This window comes from Oncorhynchus masou, chromosome 15, assembly GCF_036934945.1.
Source record: "Oncorhynchus masou masou isolate Uvic2021 chromosome 15, UVic_Omas_1.1, whole genome shotgun sequence".
NCBI classification, from domain to species: Eukaryota; Metazoa; Chordata; class Actinopteri; order Salmoniformes; family Salmonidae; genus Oncorhynchus; species Oncorhynchus masou.
The window spans coordinates 68,714,970-68,731,660 of NC_088226.1; the positions used below are offsets into that span (position 1 = coordinate 68,714,970).

The 16,691-nt window shown below is 42.1% G+C and overlaps 1 protein-coding gene across 1 annotated transcript in view; it reads right to left on the reverse strand.

Annotated features, from left to right (window-relative positions):
- LOC135556912 (uncharacterized) overlaps positions 1–16,691 on the reverse strand; it is a 34,632-nt gene that overhangs the window by 8,398 nt on the left and 9,543 nt on the right. The window contains exons 6-8 of the mRNA XM_064990319.1: positions 10,357–10,542; positions 5,200–5,379; positions 1,929–2,141 (exon numbers count right to left, since the gene is read on the reverse strand). Of these exons, the coding sequence (XP_064846391.1) occupies positions 1,929–2,141; positions 5,200–5,379; positions 10,357–10,542 (579 nt within the window). The remainder of the gene's footprint in view (positions 1–1,928; positions 2,142–5,199; positions 5,380–10,356; positions 10,543–16,691) is intronic.

Below are 16,691 nucleotides of genomic sequence, written 5' to 3' on the forward strand. Positions count from 1 at the left end.
GGCCCTGTCTCAACCTCAATACTCTAGAATGGCCCTGTCTCAACCTCAATACTCTAGAATGGCCCTGTCTCAACCTCAATACTCTAGAATGGCCGTGTCTCAACCTCAATACTCTAGAATGGCCCTGTCTCAACCTCAATACTCTAGAATGGCCCTGTCTCAACCTCAATACACTAGTATGGCCCTGTCTCAACCTCAATACTCTAGAATGGCCGTGTCTCAACCTCAATACCCTAGAATGGCCGTGTCTCAACCTCAATACTCTAGAATGGCCCTGTCTCAACCTCAATACTCTAGAATGTCTTCCTAGAATGGCCGTGTCTCAATCTCAATACTCTAGAATGCCGATGTCAATCTCAATACTCTAGAATGCCGATGTCAATCTCAATACTCTAGAATGGCCGTGTCTCAATCTCAATACTCTAGAATGTCTTCCTAGAATGGCCCTGTATCAATCTCAATACTCTAGAATGTCTTCCTAGAATGGCTGTGTCAATCTCAATCTCAATACCAATGGCTTCCTCATCTCCTTTTCTTTAATGACTGATAAGAGACAAATAAAGGAAGTGGTTTGAACTTTTGAGTTAAAAAAAAAAGTAAAACAGGCTCAATGAGCAGTAACATAATATAGATGCTGCCAGAGTTGACTGTATGCTCCAGACATAGGCTGCAGTCCAAACACATATCCCCTCAGCCCTCACATTTAGTGGAAACTTTTGATGATGTATCATGACGTCTGACCAGTATATATTTGCAGGGCAACGGGTGAGGGAGGAAGGAATGATTTCTAAATAGATCCGCCCTTGGCCGGAAACGTCACTCGTTCATCCTGCGACGATTGTGTTTTCAGCCCCCGGAAGCTTGTGGGTGCTTTACATGCATGAGTGCATGTCTACTTATATTAAATATATCATTATTAATATATGCCTACTGTATGACAGCAAGAAAATGAATTAGCTAACTAACGTTAGCCTGCCTGGCTGGAACTTCTGAATAAGGAACATTTCTACAATTTCCAGAAGATAACCAAACAAAAACGAGACGTGTTTGTGCTGTCATGTGCATTAATAGTATAATTTTTAACTTGTTTGCATTCGTTTTTTACTTGCACTTGTATGTTGACTTCTCCATTGATGTTGTTTTTAAGTTTTTGCTGACTTTTCTTAGCGGATGTACAATCGTCGCAAATTGAATTATTGGGAATTTTAAGGCCCCGGAGTGAACACAATTGTACACTCGCAATGTACGACTAAAAACGAGAGCTTACGTTGTAAACTTCCTAATCATTTTGGACCGTCCATCCAAGATGGCGACGGGGATTCCCTCCAAGGGCATAAGGCGAGAGGGTAAGTGGACGAGGGTGTGTCTTTTAAATGTTTGGACCGTAACCCTTGACGATGCCCTGGCAGGTGGCTAGTGGTAAGCCCCACCAGGCTGGTGTTATTGATGGACTTGATCTGGTCTGCAACACTAAGCTAGTATTACCACACACAATGTTAACTAGCATTGTCAGGCATGACTGCCTGACAGAGTGTCCGCCCTGAGATTGGAAGGTAGGGGGTTGTCCGGTCGAGTCAAAAGGATGGAACCAGATGTGTTATGGGCCGTTCTGGCTCGGACAAGGCTTACTTATTTTGTGTTGTTGATGGTACCTTGATGATACCCTGGCAGGTAGCTAGTGGTAGCCCGACCAGGCTGGTGTTGTTGATGGTACCTTGATTGTACCCTGGCAGGTAGCTAGTGGTAGCCCTACCAGGCTGGTGTTGTTGATGGTACCTTGATGATACCCTGGCAGGTAGCTAGTGGTAGCCCTACCAGGCTGGTGTTGTTGATGGTACCTTGATGATACCCTGGCAGGTAGCTAGTGGTAGCCCTACCAGGCTAGTGTTGTTGATGGACATGTCTGACTAGTGACTGGTGTACGGTACCTTGATGATACCCTGGCAGGTAGCTAGTGGTAGCCCTACCAGGCTAGTGTTGTTGATGGACATGATCTGGTCTCCCACGTTGAGCTTCCCAGAGCGGGCAGCTGGGCCGCTGTTCAACATGTTAGCTAGGATCACCGTAGGCAGGATGGAGCCCCAGCCAGACTCCACTATCACCACACCTAGGCTCTCGCCCTTCTGCTTCTCCAACTCCAGCTATGGAGGAGGGGGGAGGGAGAGAGAGAGAGAGGGGGGAGAGGGGGGGAGGCGAGTGAGAGAGGGGGGGCGAGAGAGAGACACAGAGAGAGAGAGGGGGAGGGGAGAGAGAGAGTTAGAGAGGGGGAAGGAGAGAGAGAGAGGCCGAGTGATAGAGGGGGAGGGAGAGAGCGAGCGAGCGACCGAGAGAGAGAGAGAGGGGGAGGGGAGAGAGAGAGTGAGAGAGGGGGAGGGAGAGAGAGACCGAGAGAGAGAGAGCGAGAGAGAGGGCACGGGGAGAGAGAGAGGGGGAAGGGAGAGACCGAGAGAGAGGGGGAGGGGAGAGAGAGAGAGCGAGAGAGAGAGAGAGAGAGAGGGGGGGAGGGAGAGAGGGAGAGAGAGAGGGAGGGAGAGAGGGGGAGGGGGAGAGAGAGAGAGAGAGAGAGAGAGGGGGAGAGAGAGAGGGGGAGACCAGAGAGAGAGGGGGAGGGGAGAGCGAGTGAGCGAGAGAGAGAGAGAGAGGGAGGGGGGGTTAGGGGGAGAGAGAGAGGGAGAGAGAGAGGGAGAGGGGAGGGGAGAGAGAGCGAGAGAGAGAGAGAGAGAGAGGGGGGAGGGGAGAGAGAGGGGAGAGAGAGAGGGAGAGAGGGGAGGGGGAGAGAGAGAGAGGCAGGGAGAGAGGGGGAGAGAGAGAGAGAGAGGCAGGGAGAGAGGGGGGAGAGAGAGAGAGGGAGGGAGAGAGAGAGGGGGGAGGGGGAGAGAGAGAGTGAGAGAGGGACCAAGAGAGAGAGGGGGAGGGGAGAGAGAGGGGGAGGGGAGAGAGAGAGAGGGGGAGGGAGAGAGAGAGAGGGGGGAGAGAGAGACAGAGAGAGAGAGGGGGAGGAGGAGAGAGAGGGGGAGGGAGAGAGAGAGAGACCGAGAGAGAGACCGAGAGAGGGAGAGAGGGGGAGAGAGAGAGGGGAAGGGGGAGAGAGAGACAGCGAGAGAGGGGTAGGAGGAGAGAGAGAGGGAGGGAGAGAGAGAGACCGAGAGAGAGAGAGGGGGGGGAGAGAGAGAGGGGGGAGAGAGAGACAGAGAGAGAGAGGGGGAGGAGGAGAGAGAGGGGGAGGGAGAGAGAGAGACCGAGAGAGAGAGGGGGAGGGGAGAGAGAGTTCAGACTCTACTATCACCACCCCCAGGTTCTCACCCATCTGATTTAAGTTATTAGTGTATAGTGACTTCGGATAGTATTCAGAACCCTTGACTTTTCCCACAATTTGTTCCATTACAGCCTTATTCTAAAATGGATTAAATAAAAATAAATCTTCAGCAAACTACACACAATACTTGATAATGACAAAGTGAAAACAGGTTTTTAGAAATGTTTGCAAATTTATAGAAATATCAAAACAAAAATACCTTATTTACATAAGTATTCAGACCCTATGTTACGAGAATCGAAATTGAGCTCAGGTGCATCCTGTTTCCATTGATCATCCTTGAGATGTTTCTACAACTTGATAAGAGTCCACCTGTGGTATATTCAATTGATTGGACGTGATTTGGAAAGATACACACCTATCTATATAAGGTCCCACAATTGGGCCTTCTGATTGTCACAGTGGTCTATGGCACTACATTGCAGTGCTAGCTGTGCCACTAGAGATTCTGGGTTCGTCCAGGCTCTGTCGCAGCTGGCCACGCCCGGAAGACCCATGTGGTGGCGCACAATTGGCCCAGCGTCGCCCGGGTTTGGGGAGGGTTTGGCGGCAGGGATGTCCTTGTCCCATCGAGCACTAGCGACTCCTGTGGTCGGCCGGGCGTAGTGCACTCTGACACTGTCGCCAGGTGCACGGTGTTTTCTCCGACACATTGGTGCAGCTGGCTTCCGGGTTAAGTGGGCATTGTGTCAAGAAGCAGTGCGGCTTGGTTGGATTGTGTTTCGGAGGACACACGTCTCTCGAGCTTCGACTTGCCCGAGTCCGTACAGACAAGACTGTATCTACCAATTGGACACCACGAAAATGGAGAGAAAACAGGGTAAAAAAAAAAGTTGTCAGAGGAAAACTTTAAACGACACTTTTTATGGATATCTTTAAGAAATGGCTTTCTTCTTGCCACTCTTCCATAAAGGCCAGATTTGCAAAATATACGACTGATTGTTGTCCTATGGACAGAGTCTCCCACCTCAGCTGTAGATCTCTGCAGTTCATCCAGAGTGATCATGGGCCTCTTGGCTGCATCTCTGATCAGTCTTCTCCTTGTATGAGCTGAAAAGTTTATAGGGACGGCCAGGTCTTGGTAGATTTGCAGTGGTCTGATACTCCTTCCATTTCAATATTATTGCTTGCACAGTGCTCCTTGGGATGTTTAAAGCTTGGGAAATCTTTTTGTATCCAAATCCGGCTTTAAACTTCTTCACAACAGTATCTCGGACCTGCCTGGTGTGTTCCTTGTTCTTCATGATGCTCTCTGCGCTTTTAACGGACCTCTGAGACTATCACAGTGCAGGTGCATTTATACGGAGACTTGATTACACACAGGTGGATTGTATTTATCATCATTAGTCATTTAGGTCAACATTGGATCATTCAGAGATTCTCACTGAACTTCTGGAGAGAGTTTGCTGCACTGAAAGTAAAGGGGCTGAATAAATTTGCATGCCCAATTTTTCAGTTTTTGATTTGTTAAAAAAGTTTGAAATATCCAATAAATGTCATTCCACTTCATGATTGTGTCCCACTTGTTGTTGATTCTTCACAAAAAAATACAGTTTTATATCTTTATGTTTGAAGCCTGAAATGTGGCAAAAGGTCGCAAAGTTCAAGGGGGCCGAATACTTTCGCAAGGCACTGTATTCGATCCAGCAACCTTCCGGTTAATGGCCCAATGCTCTAACCACTAGGTTGCTTACTTGTACTCTTCAAAGTTATCTCTTTTAATTTACTGGAAGGAAGGAAGGAAGGAAGGAAGTAAGGGGGCAATACAACCTGAAGTGTCATGTATCACGGTAGGCCGTCACACCTATTTACACTTCAGTACACACACACACACACACACACACACACACACACACACACACACACACACACACACACTTCACCTCTTTACAGTTGTCAGAGTTTGAGAAATGGACCAGGTCGTCATTGTACATTTCCTGGGAATTGATGATGTCACTGTATTGCTTCTGACTCAGGTCCTTAGGATTGATCCCATTGGCTCGGAGGAACTCCCTGTAGGCAACGCTGAATGCCTGTCCGATGGACTGGGCAATGAGCTGGGCCTGCGGAGGGGGAAGGGGGCATAGGGAGGTGGCAAAGGAAGGGGATGGGGATATAGGGAGGGGATATAGGGAGGGGGCGAAGAGAGGGGGCAAAGGGAGGGATGCCGGTTGGTAGGGGATAACTACTCAATGGAAACTACAAGCTATTCAAGTTGACCACAATACAGAGGTGGGAGAGAGCACACAGTTAGGGACCAACTGAAATGATGAATGAAGACATAGCACGTGTTATAGGAAGCTATAACACATGTTATAGGAAGATATAGCACATGTTATAGGAAGATATAGCACATGTTATAGGAAGCTATAACACATGTTATAGGAAGATATAGCACGTGTTATAGGGAGATATAGCACATGTTATAGGAAGATATAGCACGTTATAGGGAGATATAGCACGTGTTATAGGGAGATATAGCACATGTTATAGGGAGATATAGCACATGTTATAGGAAGATATAGCACATGTTATAGGGAGATATAGCACATGTTATAGGGAGATATAGCACATGTTATAGGAAGATATAGCACATGTTATAGGAAGATATAGCACATGTTATAGGGAGATATAGTACATGTTATAGGGAGATATAGCACATGTTATAGGGAGATATAGCACATGTTATAGGAAGATATAGCACATGTTATAGGGAGATATAGCACATGTTATAGGGAGATATAGCACGTGTTATAGGAAGATATAGCACATGTTATAGGGAGATATAGCACATGTTATAGGGAGATATAGCACGTGTTATAGGAAGATATAGCACGTGTTATAGGGAGATATAGCACATGTTATAGGAAGATATAGCACATGTTATAGGGAGATATAGCACGTGTTATAGGAAGATATAGCACATGTTATAGGGAGATATAGCACATGTTATAGGGAGATATAGCACATGTTATAGGGAGATATAGCACATGTTATAGGAAAGCCAACATAGTTAAATAAGGTAGGGCCTCTGTACAAGCCATATACATTTTCAAAGCTTTAACATGATGTTCAGTAATATTGTACTGTAATAGTGTATAGGCCATTCTATCTCAAGGCCATTCGACTGTTGAACAGCCATCACTAGCATAGAGAGGCTGCTGTCACCATACACACTCAAATCTCTGGCCATTTAAATAAACTGACTTAATAAAGGCATCACTCGTCACTTTAAATAACGCCACTTTAATCATGTTTACATATCCTACATTACTCATCTCATATGTATATACTGTACTCTATACCATCTACTGCATCTTGCCTATGCCACACGGCCATCGCTCATCCATATATTTAAAATGTACATATTCTTATTCACCCCTTTACATTTGTGTGTATTAGGTAGTTGTTGTGAATTTGTTAGATTACTTGTTAGATTTGAACTGCATAGTCAGAACGAGAAACACAAGCATTTGCTACACTCGCATTAACATCTGATAACCATGTGTATGTGACCATTAATATCTGATAACCATGTGTATGTGACCATTAACATCTGATAACCATGTGTATGTGACTATTAACATCTGATAACCATGTGTATGTGACCATTAACATCTGATAACCATGTGTATGTGACTATTAACATCTGATAACCATGTGTATGTGACCATTAACATCTGATAACCATGTGTATGTGACCATTAACATCTGATAACCATGTGTATGTGACCATTAACATCTACTAACCATGTGTTTGTGACCATTAACATTTGATTTGACCTTCGCAAACACTGTGCCAGAGAATCTCAAATAACAAAAACATTGCCCCAATAGATCAATAACATTCAACAGTACTCAAAGTTCAAGAGTGGGAGAATAGAACAGAATAAAACAGAATAAAACGGAACAGAATAGAACAGAACAGAATAGAACAGAATGAAACAGAACAGAATATAACAGAACAGAATAGAACACAATGAAACAGAACAGAATAAAACAGAATAGAATATAACAGAATAGAACAGAACAGAATAAAACAGAATAGAATAGAACAGAATAAAACAGAATTGAACATAATATAATATAACAGAATAGAACAGAATAGAACATAAAATAGAATAGAACAGAATAGAATAGAACAGAATAGAACATACAATAGAATATAACAGAATAGAACAGAATGAAACAGAACAGAATAAAACAGAACAGAATAAAACAGAACAGAATAGAACAGAACAGAATAGAACAGAATGAAACAGAATAATAATAGAACAGAATAAAACAGAATATAACAGAATAGAATAGAACAGAATGAAACAGAACAGAATAGAACAGAATAAGAATAGAACAGAATAAAACAGAATAATAATAGAACATAATAAGAATAGAACATAATAGAACAGAACAGAATAGAACAGAACAGAATAGAACAGAACAGAATAGAACAGAATGAAACAGAACAGAATAGAACAGAATAAGAATATAACGGAATAAAACAGAATAATAATATAACATAATAAGAATAGAACATAATAGAACAGAACAGAATAGAACAGAATAGAACAGAACAGAATAGAATAGAATGAAACAGAACAGAACAGAACAGATTAGAACAGAATAGAACAGAACAGATTAGAACAGAACAGAATAAGAATAGAACATAATAGAATAGAACAGAACAGAATAGAACAGAATAAGAATAGAACATAATAGAATAGAACAGAACAGAATAGAACAGAATAAGAATAGAACATAATAGAACAGAATAGAACAGAATAGAACAGAATAGAACAGAATAAAACAGAACAGAATAAGAATAGAACATAATAGAATATAACAGAATTGAACATAATAGAATATAAGAGAATAGAACAGAATAAAACAGAATAGAACAGAATAGAACATAAAATAGAATAGAACAGAATAGAACAGAATAGAACATACAATAGAATAGAACAGAATAGAACAGAATAATAATAGAACAGAATAAAACATAATAGAACAGAATAGAACATAAAATAGAATAGAACAGAATAGAACATACAATAGAATAGAACAGAATAGAACAGAATAGAACAGAATGAAACAGAATGAAACAGAACAGAATAAGAATAGAACATAATAGAATAGAACAATAGAATAGAATACACTCAACGTCAACAAAACTAAGGAGATGATTGTGGACTTCAGGAAACAGCAGAGGGAACACCCCCCTATCTACATCGATGGAACAGTAGTGGAGAGAGTCGCAAGTTTTAAGTTCCTCGGCATACACATCACAGACAAACTGAATTGGTCCACTCACACAGACAGCATCGTGAAGAAGGCGCAGCAGCGCCTCTTCAACCTCAGGAGGCTGAAGAAATTCGGCTTGTCACCAAAAGCACTCACAAACTTCTACAGATGCACAATCGAGAGCATCCTGGCGGGCTGTATCACCGCCTGGTACGGCAACTGCTCCGCCCTCAACCGTAAGGCTCTCCAGAGGGTAGTGAGGTCTGCACAACGCATCACCGGGGGCAAACTACCTGCCCTCCAGGACACCTACACCACCCACCACCAGCCACTGCCTGTTCACCCCGCTATCATCCAGAAGGCGAGGTCAGTACAGGTGCATCAAAGCTGGGACCGAGAGACTGAAAAACAGCTTCTATCTCAAGGCCATCAGACTGTTAAACAGCCACCACTAACATTGAGTGGCTGCTGCCAACACACTGACACTGACTCAACTCCAGCCACTTTAATAATGGGAATTGATGGGAAATAATGTAAATATATCACTAGCCACTTTAAACAATGCTACCTTATATAATGTTACTTATCCTTCATTATTCATCTCATATGCATACGTATATACTGTACTCTATATCATCGACTGCATCCTTATGTAATACATGTATCACTAGCCACTTTAACTATGCCACTTTGTTTACATACTCATCTCATATGTATATACTGTACTCGATACCATCTACTGTATCTTGCCTATGCTGCTCTGTACCATCACTCATTCATATATCCTTATGTACATATTCTTTATCCACTTACACTGTGTATAAGACAGTAGTTTAGGAATTGTTAGTTAGATTACTTGTTGGTTATTACTGCATTGTCGGAACTAGAAGCACAAGCATTTCGCTACACTCGCATTAACATCTGCTAACCATGTGTATGTGACAAATAAAATTTGATTTGATTTGATTTAGAACAGAACAGAATAGAACAGAATGAAACAGAATAAAACAGAACAGAATAAGAATAGAACATAATAGAATATAACAGAATTGAACATAATAAAACAGAATAGAACAGAATAGAACATAAAATAGAATATAACAGAATAGAACAGAATAGAACATACAATAGAATATAACAGAATAGAACAGAATAGAACATAATAGAATAGAACAGAATGAAACAGAACAGAATAAAATAGAACAGAATAGAACAGAATAATAATAGAACAGAATAAAACAGAATAAAACATAATAGAACAGAATAGAACATACAATAGAATATAACAGAATAGAACAGAATAAAACAGAATAGAACAGAATAGAACATAAAATAGAATAGAACAGAATAGAACAGAATAGAACATACAATAGAACATACAATAGAATATAACAGAATAGAACAGAATGAAACAGAACAGAATAAAACAGAACAGAATAGAACAGAATAATAATAGAACAGAATAAAACATAATAGAACATACAATAGAACATACAATAGAATATAACAGAATAGAACAGAATGAAACAGAACAGAATAAAACAGAACAGAATAGAACAGAATAATAATAGAACAGAATAAAACATAATAGAACATAATAGAATAGAACAGAATAGAACAGAATGAAACAGAACAGAATAGAATGGAATAAGAATAGAACAGAATAAAACAGAATAAAACAGAACATAATAAGAATAGAACATAATAGAACAGAACAGAATAGAACAGAATGAAACAGAACAGAATAAAACAAAATAGAACAGAACAGAATCTTATTTTGAGGCTGCCAGCCCAGTACTCACGTCTTCTGACTCAAAGACATAGCAGATCATTCTGTAGTGTATCTGTCCCTCTGAGGAGGAGATATCAGCTTCAGTACAGTCCTGCGAGGATGTTCCTGCCATACGGGTACGAGCCATCAGAACCACGATGCTCCCGATGTCTGCGATGTAGGATATTGAACGCAACGCACTGTCCATCAGCGTCTCCTGGGGGGGTAAATAATATATATATATAGCTGCTGTGGTAATAACTGTCCATCAGTATCTCCTGGGGGGGGGGTAAATAATATATATATATAGCTGCTGTGGTAATAACTGTCCATCAGCATCTCCTGGGGGGGGGGTAAATAATATATATAGCTGCTGTGGTAATAACTGTCCATCAGCGTCTCCTGGGGGGTAAATAATATATATAGCTGCTGTGGTAATAACTGTCCATCAGCATCTCCTGGGGGGGTAAATAATATGTATAGCTGCTGTGGTAATAACTGTCCATCAGCATCTCCTGGGGGTAAATAATATATATATCTGCTGTGGTAATAACTGTCCATCAGCATCTCCTGGGGGGGTAAATAATGTATATAGCTGCTGTGGTAATAACTGTCCATCAGCATCTCCTGGGGGTAAATAATGTATATAGCTGCTGTGGTAATAACTGTCCATCAGCATCTCCTGGGGGGGGGTAAATAATATATATAGCTGCTGTGGTAATAACTGTCCATCAGCATCTCCTGGGGGTAAATAATATATATAGCTGCTGTGGTAATAACTGTCCATCAGCATCTCCTGGGGGGTAAATAATATATATAGCTGCTGTGGTAATAACTGTCCATCAGCATCTCCTGGGGGGGGGGTAAATAATATGTATAGCTGCTGTGGTAATAACTGTCCATCAGCATCTCCTGGGGGGGGGGGGTAAATAATATATATAGCTGCTGTGGTAATAACTGTCCATCAGCATCTCCTGGGGGGGTAAATAATATGTATAGCTGCTGTGGTAATAACTGTCCATCAGCATCTCCTGGGGGGGTAAATAATATATATATATAGCTGCTGTGGTAATAACTGTCCATCAGCATCTCCTGGGGGGTAAATAATATGTATAGCTGCTGTGGTAATAACTGTCCATCAGCATCTCCTGGGGGTAAATAATATGTATAGCTGCTGTGGTAATAACTGTCCATCAGCATCTCCTGGGGGGTAAATAATATGTATAGCTGCTGTGGTAATAACTGTCCATCAGCATCTCCTGGGGGGGGGTAAATAATATGTATGGCTGCTGTGGTAATAACTGTCCATCAGCATCTCCTGGGGGGTAAATAATATGTATAGCTGCTGTGGTAATAACTGTCCATCAGCATCTCCTGGGGGGTAAATAATATATATAGCTGCTGTGGTAATAACTGTCCATCAGCATCTCCTGGGGGGGGTAAATAATATATATAGCTGCTGTGGTAATAACTGTCCATCAGCGTCTCCTGGGGGTAAATAATATATATAGCTGCTGTGGTAATAACTGTCCATCAGCATCTCCTGGGGGGGGGGGGGTAAATAATATATATAGCTGCTGTGGTAATAACTGTCCATCAGCATCTCCTGGGGGTAAATAATATATATAGCTGCTGTGGTAATAACTGTCCATCAGCATCTCCTGGGGGTAAATAATATATATAGCTGCTGTGGTAATAACTGTCCATCAGCATCTCCTGGGGGTAAATAATATATATAGCTGCTGTGGTAATAACTGTCCATCAGCATCTCCTGGGGGTAAATAATATATATATATAGCTGCTGTGGTAATAACTGTCCATCAGCATCTCCTGGGGGGGTAAATAATATATATAGCTGCTGTGGTAATAACTGTCCATCAGCATCTCCTGGGGGTAAATAATATATATAGCTGCTGTGGTAATAACTGTCCATCAGCATCTCCTGGGGGGTAAATAATATATATAGCTGCTGTGGTAATAACTGTCCATCAGCATCTCCTGGGGGTAAATAATATATATAGCTGCTGTGGTAATAACTGTCCATCAGCGTCTCCTGGGGGGGTAAATAATATATATATATAGCTGCTGTGGTAATAACTGTCCATCAGCATCTCCTGGGGGTAAATAATATGTATAGCTGCTGTGGTAATAACTGTCCATCAGCATCTCCTGGGGGTAAATAAATAATATATATAGCTGCTGTGGTAATAACTGTCCATCAGCATCTCCTGGGGGTAAATAATATATATGGCTGCTGTGGTAATAACTGTCCATCAGCATCTCCTGGGGGGTAAATAATATGTATAGCTGCTGTGGTAATAACTGTCCATCAGCATCTCCTGGGGGTAAATAATATGTATGGCTGCTGTGGTAATAACTGTCCATCAGCATCTCCTGGGGGTAAATAATATGTATAGCTGCTGTGGTAATAACTGTCCATCAGCATCTCCTGGGGGGGTAAATAATATGTATAGCTGCTGTGGTAATAACTGTCCATCAGCATCTCCTGGGGGGGGGTAAATAATATATATATATAGCTGCTGTGGTAATAACTGTCCATCAGCATCTCCTGGGGGTAAATAATATGTATAGCTGCTGTGGTAATAACTGTCCATCAGCATCTCCTGGGGGGGGGGTAAATAATATATATAGCTGCTGTGGTAATAACTGTCCATCAGCGTCTCCTGGGGGGTAAATAATATATATGCTGTGGTAATAACTGTCCATCAGCATCTCCTGGGGGGGTAAATAATATATATATATAGCTGCTGTGGTAATAACTGTCCATCAGCGTCTCCTGGGGGGTAAATAATATGTATAGCTGCTGTGGTAATAACTGTCCATCAGCGTCTCCTGGGGGGGGGGGTAAATAATATATATAGCTGCTGTGGTAATAACTGTCCATCAGCATCTCCTGGGGGGGTAAATAATATATATAGCTGCTGTGGTAATAACTGTCCATCAGCATCTCCTGGGGGGGGTAAATAATATATATAGCTGCTGTGGTAATAACTGTCCATCAGCGTCTCCTGGGGGGGTAAATAATATATATAGCTGCTGTGGTAATAACTGTCCATCAGCATCTCCTGGGGGTAAATAATATATATATAGCTGCTGTGGTAATAACTGTCCATCAGCATCTCCTGTGGTAATAACTGTCCATCAGGGGGGGGTAAATAATATGTATAGCTGCTGTGGTAATAACTGTCCATCAGCATCTCCTGGGGGGTAAATAATATGTATAGCTGCTGTGGTAATAACTGTCCATCAGCGTCTCCTGGGGGGGTAAATAATATGTATAGCTGCTGTGGTAATAACTGTCCATCAGCATCTCCTGGGGGTAAATAATATATATATATAGCTGCTGTGGTAATAACTGTCCATCAGCATCTCCTGGGTAAATAATATGTATAGCTGCTGTGGTAATAACTGTCCATCAGCATCTCCTGGGGGTAAATAATATATATATAGCTGCTGTGGTAATAACTGTCCATCAGCATCTCCTGGGGGTAAATAATATATATAGCTGCTGTGGTAATAACTGTCCATCAGCATCTCCTGGGGGTAAATAATATATATATATAGCAGCTGTGGTAATAACTGTCCATCAGCGTCTCCTGGGGGGGTAAATAATATGTATAGCTGCTGTGGTAATAACTGTCCATCAGCGTCTCCTGGGGGGGTAAATAATATGTATAGCTGCTGTGGTAATAACTGTCCATCAGCGTCTCCTGGGGGGGGGTAAATAATATATATAGCTGCTGTGGTAATAACTGTCCATCAGCATCTCCTGGGGGGTAAATAATATATATAGCTGCTGTGGTAATAACTGTCCATCAGCGTCTCCTGGGGGGGGGTAAATAATATATATAGCTGCTGTGGTAATAACTGTCCATCAGCATCTCCTGGGTGGGTAAATAATATATATAGCTGCTGTGGTAATAACTGTCCATCAGCGTCTCCTGGGGGTAAATAATATGTATAGCTGCTGTGGTAATAACTGTCCATCAGCGTCTCCTGGGGGTAAATATATATAGCTGCTGTGGTAATAAGCTGGGGGGGTAATATATATAGCTGCTGTGGTAATAACTGTCCATCAGCATCTCCTGGGGGTAAATAATATATATAGCTGCTGTGGTAATAACTGTCCATCAGCGTCTCCTGGGGGGTAAATAATATGTATAGCTGCTGTGGTAATAACTGTCCATCAGCGTCTCCTGGGGGGTAAATAATATATATAGCTGCTGTGGTAATAACTGTCCATCAGCGTCTCCTGGGGGGTAAATAATATGTATAGCTGCTGTGGTAATAACTGTCCATCAGCATCTCCTGGGGGGTAAATAATATATATAGCTGCTGTGGTAATAACTGTCCATCAGCGTCTCCTGGGGGGGGGTAAATAATATATATAGCTGCTGTGGTAATAACTGTCCATCAGCATCTCCTGGGGGTAAATAATATATATATATAGCAGCTGTGGTAATGACTGTCCATCAGCGTCTGGGGGGGGGGTAAATAATATGTATAGCTGCTGTGGTAATAACTGTCCATCAGCGTCTCCTGGGGGTAAATAATATGTATAGCTGCTGTGGTAATAACTGTCCATCAGCATCTCCTGGGGGTAAATAATATATATAGCTGCTGTGGTAATAACTGTCCATCAGCGTCTCCTGGGGGGGTAAAAATATATATAGCTGCTGTGGTAATAACTGTCCATCAGCGTCTCCTGGGGGGGGGTAAATAATATATATAGCTGCTGTGGTAATAACTGTCCATCAGTATCTCCTGGGGGGGGGTAATATATATAGCTGCTGTGGTAATAACTGTCCATCAGCGTCTCCTGGGGGGTAAATAATATGTATAGCTGCTGTGGTAATAACTGTCCATCAGCGCCTCCTGGGGGTAAATAATATATATAGCTGCTGTGGTAATAACTGTCCATCAGCATCTCCTGGGGGGTAAATAATATATATAGCTGCTGTGGTAATAACTGTCCATCAGCATCTCCTGGGGGTAAATAATATATATAGCTGCTGTGGTACTAACTGTCCATCAGCATCTCCTGGGGGGTAAATAATATATATAGCTGCTGTGGTAATAACTGTCCATCAGCGTCTCCTGGGGGGGTAAATAATATATATAGCTGCTGTGGTAATGACTGTCCATCAGCATCTCCTGGGGGGTAAATAATATATATAGCTGCTGTGGTAATAACTGTCCATCAGCGTCTCCTGGGGGTAAATAATATATATAGCTGCTGTGGTAATAACTGTCCATCAGCGTCTCCTGGGGGGGGGGGGGGTAAATAATATATATAGCTGCTGTGGTAATAACTGTCCATCAGCATCTCCTGGGGGGGGTAATATATATATATATAGCAGCTGTGGTAATAACTGTCCATCAGCGTCTCCTGGGGGGTAAATAATATATATAGCTGCTGTGGTAATAACTGTCCATCAGCGTCTCCTGGGGGGGTAAATAATATATATAGCTGCTGTGGTAATAACTGTCCATCAGTATCTCCTGGGGGGTAAATAATATATATAGCTGCTGTGGTAATAACTGTCCATCAGCATCTCCTGGGGGGGGGTAAATAATATATATAGCTGCTGTGGTAATAACTGTCCATCAGCATCTCCTGGGGGGGTAAATAATATATATATATAGCTGCTGTGGTAATGACTGTCCATCAGCGTCTCCTGGGGGTAAATAATATGTATAGCTGCTGTGGTAATAACTGTCCATCAGCGTCTCCTGGGGGGGTAAATAATATGTATAGCTGCTGTGGTAATAACTGTCCATCAGCATATCTCCTGGGGGGGGGGGGTAAATAATATATATAGCTGCTGTGGTAATAACTGTCCATCAGCATCTCCTGGGGGTAAATAATATATATAGCTGCTGTGGTACTAACTGTCCATCAGCATCTCCTGGGGGTAAATAATATATAGCTGCTGTGGTAATAACTGTCCATCAGCATCTCCTGGGGGTAAATAATATATATAGCTGCTGTGGTAATAACTGTCCATCAGCGTCTCCTGGGGGTAAATAATATATATAGCTGCTGTGGTAATAACTGTCCATCAGCATCTCCTGGGGGGGTAAATAATATATATAGCTGCTGTGGTAATAACTGTCCATCAGCATCTCCTGGGGGGGTAAATAATATATATAGCTGCTGTGGTAATAACTGTCCATCAGCATCTCCTGGGGGAGTAAATAATATGTATAGCTGCTGTGGTAATAACTGTCCATCAGCATCTCCTGGGGGGTAAATAATATGTAAATAATATATATATATAGCTGCTGTGGTAATAACTGTCCATCAGCATCTCCTGGGGTAAATAATATGTATAGCTGCTGTGG